Source organism: Hippopotamus amphibius, chromosome 3 (genome assembly GCF_030028045.1).
Source record: "Hippopotamus amphibius kiboko isolate mHipAmp2 chromosome 3, mHipAmp2.hap2, whole genome shotgun sequence".
Taxonomy (NCBI): Eukaryota; Metazoa; Chordata; class Mammalia; order Artiodactyla; family Hippopotamidae; genus Hippopotamus; species Hippopotamus amphibius.
Window position 1 is genome coordinate 42,523,667 of NC_080188.1, and position 11,896 is coordinate 42,535,562.

At 34.8% G+C, this 11,896-nt stretch overlaps 1 protein-coding gene across 1 annotated transcript; it reads right to left on the reverse strand.

Moving 5' to 3' along the window:
- Positions 1-595: 595 nt before the first annotated feature.
- On the reverse strand, positions 596-11,541 carry CSN2 (casein beta). The gene is made up of 8 exons (XM_057726918.1): positions 11,449-11,541; positions 8,948-9,010; positions 6,045-6,068; positions 5,908-5,934; positions 4,871-4,894; positions 4,733-4,774; positions 2,860-3,369; positions 596-748 (listed from the first exon to the last, which is right to left on the reverse strand). Exons 1-8 carry the CDS (start codon positions 11,539-11,541, stop codon positions 596-598), a joined length of 936 nt encoding a protein of 311 aa, XP_057582901.1.
- Positions 11,542-11,896: the final 355 nt, after the last annotated feature.

Below are 11,896 nucleotides of genomic sequence, written 5' to 3' on the forward strand. Positions count from 1 at the left end.
TATTTATAAATGTCTACAACTTCAGCTTCTATTTAGCTTGATTGTTTACTGAAATTTTTTTGGAAGCAATTATGAATTATGTATATGCATGTCCCTATGCAAATAGAGGTAAGGAAAGATGAAAGCAATGCAATAACAACTTCACTACAAGCTGAAGGATTATCAGCACACAAGATTTTTCCAGAAAGGGAGTGCATAACCATGGGTTAATCTCAGCTGGTCTGGGTTGACTGTATGCTTATCTCCAGAGTTACTGACCCTTGTCCAACACTATGATATTTAATAACTGAAGGTAAACGATATTCTATAACCATATGCCTGTGAATTGCTAGGGGCAGGATAGATCAGTCAGTCAGCATTGTTTAGTAATAACTAGATATGGTTTGCACCAGATTTCAGTGGAATCTAGGAGTAGGGGGAGAGAATTGGGGTTTGGCTTTCAATGGTTAAGGCTAGTCATGTAGCTAGAATATGCCTGCATGACTAGCTTACTGTAAGAGATCCTCACAACAAATATTTTTGAGCTTCCTGGCATTGAGGTGCTTTGCACACCCTCTATCATGGTTTAACTTGTGAATATAAAACATATCTTTTGCTACCAAGCCATGGAAGGACAAATGAAGTTTGCTCCTGGGATCGCAACACCTCTCTCAATGCATATCCTTCTCCTGTTGTTGTACTCTGTCTTCTGCTTGTAATAAAGCTGTTCTGTTAGCATAAACTGTTTGGGTCCTCTGAATTCTTTTAGCTATCAAAAACAGAAGGTGATTATTGTGCAATGACCACCTCCGAATAATATACAGAGAATAAAAGAAGGGAGAATTTATCTGCAAGTTCTCTCTCATCTCCTGCTTCTCATTTTAAAAATTCCAGCCCAGTGGGGGCTAAACCTACGCATATCACAGTAGCATTAACCAACTATTCCACAGTTTCTGAGGAAACCAGGTTTTATGCCCTAGTATGTAATTCAGGGGTCCCCAAACCCTGAGCCACGGACTGGTAGCTGTCCGTGGCCTGTTAGGAACTGGGCCACACACAGGAGGTGGGTGGCAGGCAACCAAGTGAAGCTTCATCTGTATTTAAATTAAAAACAGACCAATTATGTCTGAAAAATTATAATAAAGACAGGAAAACTTAAATATGCCTAAGGGTTAATTTATTGAAATGACTGGTTAGGAAAGATATTCTTAAATAATTAATAATAAACACAATTCCAGAAATTATTTTTATACATATTTTTGATATGTTTATGGTAATTCCAACTTAAAATTCAACCTTTATGCTATTTGCTGAATTAAAATTTTGAAAATATAGTAAAAGTTTAATGAGTCAAATTCAAATTAAGATGAATGCTATATAAAGAATAAAATAAATAAAGGAGTAACGTTTCATTTTTTTTCCACATAGACTTATTTAAAAATTATTTTGGTAGCATGATGCAAGGATTGAAAAGTTGCCACAGTTCCAGTCACAGTCAATTCTGTGGAGTAGAGAACAAATATAGAATTAGTTATATAGTATAACTCTGCCTCTCTTCCCATGTGTAATTTTGGTGTGACTAATACATGAGACATTTTATTGTAAATGCACCATGTTGTGCCCTACCTTGGGGGCATATAAAAGTTCCTCTAGGCCCAAATATCATCTCAATTGAAATTGTTTTATTAAAATGTCTACTGAATCAATAGAAGGTTCGTGATCATGATCACAAAAGGATTTGTATCTTAAGAATCTCAAAACTATATTCTATTCCCTTTTTAAGCCTTATAATTGGACTAAGAAATTGTATTTTCACTCATGAATTAAAAGACAATACACAAACTTTAACTGATAAAAATAATTAAAGTTCATAAAGCCTAAGTTAAAAATGTGAAAGCAGTTGTTCTTTAAAATAAGCTCTAAAGTGTTTACATAAAAGTAGAAGAAATTATTTTCAGTTTTTCCTAAAAATGATGATAAGCAAGCTTAAGGATACAGGCAATTAAAAGAAACCAATCAAATCTGTCAACAGCACATACATACAATTTTGAATTATTTGAAATATAAAGGGTACATAATTTCAGGTCAGTAAATAATAGTCAATCATTGAGAATAAATTGATAATTCATCATTATGTTGGCATATTGATGGAAATTGCCACTATTGGGGGTTTATCCAGGAAAATGAAGTGTAAAAAGATATTAACTATAAAAATGATCAGTCCATCTCCAAACTGCTAAAGCTTACCAAAAGTGAGGAGGGGGCATTAACTTTGAAATCCTCTTAGACCTTAAAAATTAAAAAATAAATGAATAAATATACAATTCACCTTTTGGCAGGAATATGTTACCTAAGAATTTCATGAGTATTGAAATAAACACCTCCGTATTTTGCCTTCGTGTGTTCATATATCAAAAACAAGATGTGAAATGAGTCATGTGGGGAAATAATCGTGCATAAGGAAAACTTCAAAATTGTGGAAAATAACAAAGATTCTTAGGTATGTTATTTCCAGCCAAATGAGATTATCAAATTTAATTCTGGCTTTAGTATACCTTAATGCTCTTTATCTAAATTCTCAACAGACCAATTAAATCATAGTCCCTGAAATTATTTCCTCCCAATACTCAGTTTCTTCTACATAGAGAGAACAATATCAGAATCTCCATGAGTAAGCCTAGACATTGAGATTTTGTGGGGGGCAAAGTTCTCCAGGTTATTATTCTATTTGTAGGTAGTGTTGAGAACCACTGAACTAAACTATGTGCATCTTGGAACCACTCATTATTCATTTGTTTCTTTTATTCTAGAGCTCTCAATTACTCTAACATCATATAAACAACATAAATGAAACAGCACAGTTAGTAAATTTGGACTTACAATAATAGGGTAGAGGCCCCGCATAGGACCAACTACAGGCTCCTGGTACAACAGAAGGGCCTGGGTGGGCATCTCTCTCTGTGGGTAGGGTACCACTTGCTGGGGAATAGGCAGGGCTTGGGGCTGAGAAACGGGCTGTGGAAGGGACTGCAAGGGCTGAGAAGGAAACATGAGGGTAGGAGAAAGAGGCTGGGAATGTGGGTGCATCCAGGACTGAAGCAGAGGCAGGGGAAGCTGCAGATTTTCAAGATCAGTAAGAGTCAGGCTCTGCCTTTCAGTAAAGGGCTCTACTGGAGATTTAGAGAAGGGCATTTCTTTATGCTTAGGAAGGATAGTCTCCTTTGCTTTGGGGACTTCCATTATTTCAGGCTGAAGGAAAGGCACCACCACAGGGGGCTGAGCAAGAGGCAGGATGTTTTGTGGAAGGATAGGGTAAGGGATGGGACCATTGTAGGGATAGACTAGGGGCTGTGGCTGGGAAAAGGGGTGGATCTTATCCTGGAGTGCATCCTGGAAAGAAGGAAAAAGAATCTTTGAGTCCATAATTCAATTATAATTGTCATTCATGATGAATTAGCCTCCTCTTTTTTGAGCAATCATAATTCACTGAAAAGAGAGAAAGAAAATCTTTTACTTACTTTTGTTAAGAAATTATTTGAGGTCATGCGAAGACTAATGAGTAAAATGCTCACTAAGGGATTTCTCATTAACCCACTTCCTTCATAGGTGAATCCACAGAGCCAAAAGAAATTTATGTTTGGAGATTTCAAGATTTATTTCACCTTTTCCTGAGTTGCCTGCAGAGCTGTAGCTATAAACTTTGGTCTTCAGAGGGTACAGACTTTTCAACAATGGGATAATAGTTCAAATTGTTTTCATTTGATGAAAGAAGATCTATTTTAAAATGACTTAAAGGGATAACTCCGAGGTTTATTTTTGTTTGTTTTAATGAAAAGTAAGTCTTAATTTGTCTTTAATTCAAGGAGTTACTTAACAACAGCAAACTTCTAGCACTACTTCCCTTGGTAGAAGGTGGCAATCTTGAGTCTTTAAAGAGGCATTAATTTGTAAATTCTTTTTGATTTAGAAAATGTTTGATGTAAGTGCCAAACAATCCAGCTCTATTGGTAAAACAGGAAAGCTTAAAAATCACAATTAGATAAATGTTACCACAAGAGTAACAAAAAATTTTATGTTGTTCCCAAATCCTTATTTTTAAGTAAGCTCTGCCACTTAAAAACTATGTGATACTGCCACATAAGTGTGTACTCAATTGTTCTGTACCTCACTTCTTTCATCTGTGTAATGGAAATACTTTTAAGAACTTCATGAATTCATAAAAGTGAGTATAAAAGCTACAGAATGCTAATGTAAAGTCATTGAATATTCACTGTGTGCCAACTCATCAACCCTGGGTGCTTATAAATATTCTCAATTTACAGATGAAGAAATTGAGGTACAGAGAAACTTGGAGACAAGGTTATACAGCTGATAAATGGTCATATTAGGATTTGTGCCACACTGCTGCCCTACTCTCTTTCATCAGCATATCCATCTCAAGAATAAGAGGATCAGAGTCCCCAATCCAGAAATGTTCCTACCAATGTGCACTTATTGAAAACAGGTATACCATTAGTAAAATGAATAAATCAACAGTTATTCTTAGGTATTTATTCTAAACTCTGGAAGTTGATTATGTGTTTAAAAATGTGTTTATGTCTTTAAACGTATTTTCACTTTGTCAGAGTTTAATTTCTTACACTCATGTTTATATTGTTACCATTCGTTAGACTGAACATAATTATTATAAATATTTTTGTACATGTTATGTTTCATAATAATTCTCAAAGTATACTAATCATGAACAAATTACCTCTGTTTGCTGCTGTTCCTCAAGTTTAAACTTCTCAACTTTCTGCTAAAATACAATCACATATAAAGAAATGTTATTATTTGTAAAAATTAAACAGGAAATTTTGAAAATGTGTGCATTTAAATATGAAGGTTTTACCTTGTCGATGTGTGTAACAGATTCCTTTGGGAAAAAAAATAAAATCAGATTTAGTTTTAATGAACAATTCTTATTTGTTAACATAAAATCAGACAATAAACACATTTAATAGGTTAATGTGGACACTTTGATAATATCATTATTTTAATTGCTGAAACTTTGTTACACTATTCTAAATAAATCTGTTGTATAAAAGGACAGATGATGCAGTCAGGAAAGAAAATTAGCATAGTACCAAAAGAGTCATTTAACAGATGCTAATTTCTCTCTATCACCCTGTTCCCTTCTTATGACAACAAATTATCTCTAATACCCCCATCTATTTCTAAAAGAATAATAGTCATTGACAATATATGATAATAACATTGATGCATTTGTTAATCATTCTTAGTTCCCTTGTGTTTAGGCTTAAATGAATTGTAAGAAGTACATACTCTCCCCTAAGGATCTTATAAACTTTGTGAAGAGACAAAGTGTATTGATGTACCATTTAACTAACAGGTGATGACAGACCCAAAAAGAAAGGTGCAAGGGTTAAGATCTACCTGACTCTTCCAGGCAGATTTAGGACTATACCAATTCTCACTGCCTCTTATTTACTAGACTGCTATTATAATTGCAAAACATGTCCATTTGCATGTCTGCCCACTCTTTACTATGAGCATCCCTCTTTCTGGTTTGTACCACACCTCCTAGTCAAAGTCTGATACAGAAATTGCTCAATAAAGGTCAAAACAGGGAAAGAGGTTAACAAAGAGAGAGTTCAAGATAGAAAAGAGAACTGTACAGTTCATTAAACAAAAAAAAAGCAGGGCACAGTAACACAATTTCAAGTAACAAGCCAACTTAGAAACTGCTAGAATATGAAATCTTCTAGACATTTTTCTGTCTTTAAACATATACAGTGGAGATTTACATCAGTTACCTGTTGGAACATAGCTACATTGTCTTAACTGCCCTTACGTAACACAAAAAGATAGTACAGTATTTTATTGTTCTAAATTTGGGAAATTGCCTATGAATGAACATGGTCTTACCTCACTGCTTGAAAAGCTTTCCACGATCTGTAAAGGAAAAAAAGGAAATCAAAAATCAAGCTGAATCTTCTAATAGATCATCAGAAAGTGTTATTACTTTATGGTTGGAAATTTTTCTCTGAATAAAAATATCTTACCTCACCAGATACACTTTCTTCCTTCTATAGAGAAAAAAACCCACCATTTTAGTTCTTATAGTGAACCCATTATTAAACATTTTTCCTACCTGATTTTTACCTTCCTTATGCAGAGCTATTTCACAAATTTGAGAAATAAAAAAATGTTACATGTCTGTTGAGAGACTTGTAATTGCTCTTATGTCTTATAAATTTAGTAACTTTTTGGCCATATACAACAAACCCAGAACAAACATCATTCTCAATGGTGAAAAACTGAAAGCATTCCCCCTAAGATCAGGAATAAGACAAGAATGTCCACTCTCACCACTACTATTCAACATAGTTTTGGAAGTCCTTGCCACAGCAATCAGAGAAGAAAAAGAAATCAAAGGAATCCAGATTGGAAAAGAAGAAGTAAAACTGTCACTGTTGGCAGATGACATGACACTATACATAGAAAACCCTAAAGATGCCACCAGAAAACTACTTGAGCTGATCAATGAATTTGGTAAAGTTGCAGGATACAAAATTAATACACAGAAATCTCTTGCTTTTCTATACACTAACAATGAAAGATCAGAAAGAGAAATTAAGGAAACAATTCCATTCACCATTGCAAAAAAAAGAATAAAATATCTAGGAATAAACCTAACCAAGGAGGTAAAAGACCTGTACTCAGAAAACTATCAGACACTCATGAAAGAAATCAAAGATGACACAAACAGATGGAGAGATATACCATGTTCTTGGATTGGAAGAATCAACATTGTGAAAATGACTATACTACCCAAAGCAATTTACAGATTCAATGCAATCCCCATCAAATTACCAATGGCATTTTTCACAGAACTAGAACAAGAAATTTTACGATTTGTATGGAAACACAAAAGACCCCAATTAGCCAAAGCAATCGTGAGAAGGAAAGACGGAGTTGGTGGAATGAGGCTTCCTGACTTCAAATTATAATACAAGGCTACAGTGATCAAGACAGTATGGTACTGGCACAGAAACAGATATATAGATCAATGGAACAGGATAGAAAGCCCAGAGATCAGCTGTGCTCAGCGGATCTATGACAAAGGAGGCAAGGATATACAATGGAGAAAAGGCAGCCTCTTCAATAAGTGGTGCTGGGAAAACTGGACAGCTACATGTAAAAGCATGAAATTAGAACACTCCCTAACACCATACACAAAAATAAACTCAAAATGGATTAAAGACCTAAATGTAAGTCCAGACACTATAAAACTGCTAGAGGAAAACATAGGAAGAACACTCATCGACATAAATCACAGCAAGATTTTTTTTGATCCACCCCCTAAAGTAATGGAAATAAAAACAAAAATAAATAAATGGGACCTAATGAAACTTCAAAGCTTCTGCACAGCAAAGGAAACTATAAGCAAGATGAGAAGACAACCCTCAGAATGGGAGAAAATATTTGCAAATGAATCAACAGACAAAGGATTAATCTCCAAAATATATACACAATTCATCCAGCTCAATATCAAAAAAACAAACAACCCAATCAAAAAATGGGCAGAAGACCTAAATAGGCATTTCTCCAAAGAAGACATATGGATGGCCAAGAGGCACATGAAAAGCTGCTCAACATCACTAATTATTAGAGAAATGCAAATCAAAATGACAATGAGGTATCACCTCACACCGAACAGAATGGGCATCATCAGAAAATCTACAAACAGTAAATGCCGGAGAGGGTGTGGAGAAAAGGGAAAGTTCTTGCACTGTTGGTGGGAATGTAAATTGATACAGCCACTATGGAGAACAGTATGGAGGTTCCTTGATAAACTAAAAATAGAGTTACCATATAACCCAGCAATCCAACTACTGGGCATATACCCAAAGAACACCATGATTCGAAAAGACACATGCACTCCAATGTTCACTGCAGCACTATTTACAATAGCCAGGACATGGAAGCAACCTAAATGTCCATCAGTGGATGAATGGATAAAGAAGATGTGGTACATACATACAGTGGAATATTACTCAGCTGTAAAAAGCAATGAACCTGGGACATTTGTAGAGACCTGGATGGGCTTAGAGACTGTCATACAGAGTGAAATGAGCCAGAAAGAGAAAAGCAAATATCGTACATTAACACATATATGCGGCATGTAGAAAAAATGGTACAAATAAACCTGTTTGCAAGGCAGAAATAGAGACACAGATGTAGAGAACAAACATATGGACACCAAGTGGGGAAAACAGGGAGGGTTGGCGGGGAATGAATTGGGAGATTGGGATTCCTACTTGTACACTCTAAATGTATGCAGTTTATTGTATTTTAACTGTATCTCAATAAAAGTTCTAAAGAAAATTAGTAACTTTTTATTGGTACATTTTTATATTATCTTAATGAAGAACTTTTTTATGGGTAGCAGAAAATGAGATATTTTAATTTGTATTGAACACTTTTTACTATGAAAATGTTTATGATTATTGTCTGATACTTCATCTTCTGGAGTAGCACCCTCTGTTGAATAGACACAAATACGAATCAGCCCAGTGCCCTTGAGTAAGAGATACATATATTTCATCACTGGAGAAAGATATTCTTCTAGACCTCACACACATGCAATTGTATTTCTGCAATATTATTCATTTTTTTTGTTCTTATGTGTGTTTCTCCTTGTTTGTCTGCTGCTTATTGGTTTGTTTGCCTTTCCTTTAGGGACTGGTGGCACAATACTGTAGAAAGTGTTTGACCCAGATTTGTGGTCCTATAGGATACTGTAGAGTTAGTGAGTGAATGTAAATGACTTTCTTAGAAGTCAAAAAAAAAAAATCTGAAATCTTGCCTTTTTTACACCTTTAAAATGCCAGTAATACTATTTTCTACACATAAGCAGATAGTACTATGTCTTGTTTATTTCAAGATGTTTTTCTGTACTTACCTGTCTTGCAAGGGCAAGAGCCACCAGGCAGGCAAGGATGAGGACCTTCATGGCTACCAAGTCCTATGATTGGGGAAACGAGGAAACGGTATATTACTGGTCAATTTAATATATTCTCTTATTTACATATGATTACTTTCCTTTAAAAGCAACCAAAGATAATGTATAATAAAAATGTCTGGTCCAGTGGTTAAGGCTCTGCGCTTCTACAGCAGAGGGCTCAGGTTTGATCCCTGGTTGGGGAATTAAGATCCTGCATGCCACGTGGCATGGCCAAAAAAAGAAAAAAAATAAGAAAATGTCTGTGCTTTAGAAAATGCTAATAGAAGTTTTATCATATAACCACAGTCAAAATCTACTATGGCCCCTTAATTTTACAAATCAAGTTTATGTATTTCCTTGCCAGCCATTCAGATATTTTCAGCTAACAGCCCTATCCTACTTCACTTGTTTTCATCTCATTCACAGTACTTACGAGGGCTTTTGTGAAAGATGGAAAAAAGTTACAAATATTTACATAATAAGTTGATTCATTTATGCAAAAATATTGATTTAGCACCTTTTATTGCCAGATGTTGCTTAGGTGCTGGGATTATAGCAGCGAACAAAATATTAAGGTCTCAGTCCTGTTGGAGACTCAGTTCTATTGAGAGGCAACTGATCAAAGAAAATATATACAAAGAAGATCATATTTTATTTTTATCTTTACTAAACTAAATGATTTCCATGAAATTTGACTTATTCATTTCTCTTTATTTCCAATAAGACCATCATTTTCATTTTAGCATTTCTTTTATTTGCTCCACTTATCCAGATGTTTCCTTGGACTGATTGGATTGTCTCTTCTTCATGTATACCCACCTCTCTGTCTTCATCCCCACACACCTAATGCCGTTTCTTCTCCTTTGTCTCACTTAATATTAGAGATCATATACTCTGCTTATCTTCTCTCTGTAAAAATGTGTACTTATCGCTTGATGATTTATCAAGGGTTCAGGCTCTTTTGCCCAATCTCCACTCTAGGCTACTTCGCCTTGGAGCATAACATAAAATATGTTATCACTTTTGATCGAGGTATACTAAACAGATGGTTTAGTTGCATTTCTAGAAGTTCTTGTAAAAAATGATTGTGCCACCAATATCCCTTGACACACAATCTTCAATCCCAGATTTTCAAACTAAATTAAAAAATTTTTTTCCAGGTTTTTCTTGTGGGTGCTAATTCTTTTTTTTTATAAATTTATTTATTTATTTATTTATTTATTGGCTGTGTTGGGTCTTCATTGCTGCACATGGGCTTTCTCTAGTTGCTGCGAGTGGGGGCTACTCTTCATTGTGGTGTGCAGGCTCCTCATTGCAGTGGCTTCTTTTGTTGTGGAGCACGGGCCCTAGGCACGTGGGCTTCAATAGTTGTGGCACATGGGCTCAATAGTTGTGGCTTACGGGCTCCAGAGCACAGGCTCAATAGTTGTGTCACACGGGCTTAGTTGCTCCATGGCATGTGATATCTTCCCAGAGCAGGGCTCAAACCCGTGTCCCCTGCATTGGCAGGCAGATTCTTAACCACTGCGCCACCTAGGAAGTCCCACGGATGCTAATTCTTTATTAATTTTAATTTACCTAAGACGTCTATAAATTTCTAAATATTTTTTTGTTGCCAAGACTCAAAAAAAGAGTATGGTACTCTATTAGAGTTTATTACGAATAGGGAGAATATTACTACATTTTCTTTATTTTATAATTAGCATTTTATATACAGATTTTTAAGCCAGAATTTCATTATTGACTAATACACTTTGAGCTATTCTTTCTTTCATATCATATTTTTCCTTATTTTTGTTTCCTGGTCATCTCTGTCCAACCTATAATTTTTTTACTAAGTAAAACATTTTGTTTCTCTTAACTTAATTCTGTATTTCATGTATCTATTTTAATATCTATAAAATATCATAAACTAAATGATACACTGGGAATTTGGATGTTCTAAATAATTTTGACAAATACACTCTTCTCTAAAAACATTGTTTATAAACATTGCAAGTAGCATATATAACTTTCCCCATTTCTCGACTCAATATGCTACCTCTATGAACTATTTGTTGGCTAATGCTTTCTCAATAATAATTATTCAAATTCCCATACTATAAATTAAATGTTTGCTTTTATGGTTGTGGTATGTTTAATCAAATTGAAAAATAGTTAATTCAAGAAAGAGATCTTTTAATATAGCCTGTTAACTAGTCTTGTACTAAAGAAAATAGCAGTCACTGTTACTACATTTTGTTAATCTTGTAAAACATATGCAGTCATTTTAATTTTTATCAAATCTTTATAGGCACTTCTATTTTTTCAACCTAAGTGCTGAAAATAGTGTTAGCACTATCTTAAATACTTTAATTTTTAGAGATATATTTTAAACAATTATATTCTGTCCATATCTCAACTTAGTTTGAAATAAACATGAGAAGAGGATACATTGAATTTGTATCTAAAATTCTTACCTTTTTTCCAAAGTGGAGGACAAGAAGTGAAGGAGGAGCTGAGTGGATAATGGTCTGCTTTTGTGGCTCTTTATATACAGTACTTAATGGCATGCTAATTTTGTGGTTTGAAATAAAATCAATAGTGAGTTTGAATTCCAAGAAGTCCACATGATTAGAATTCTTCCTATTATCTGTCCCCAGAAATTCTGGGGAGCATTTTAACAAGGGAATGAGTCACGATCTGATAGAGGAAATGAAACTGTCCAGTAACTACAGACATTGGCTGGGGGACAGTGATGTTCTAGCCCAGTCACCAAGTTATCGTAGCCACAGTAAGGTCTCTTTAGCACTTGGTGGGTCTTCAAGATCTTAATTGTGGAGAAATTCTGATACGCACCAGAGTTAGGCCACACAAAGGACACAATTTCCTGCCAACCTGAATAGTTGTTAGCGTTTTACGCTGTCA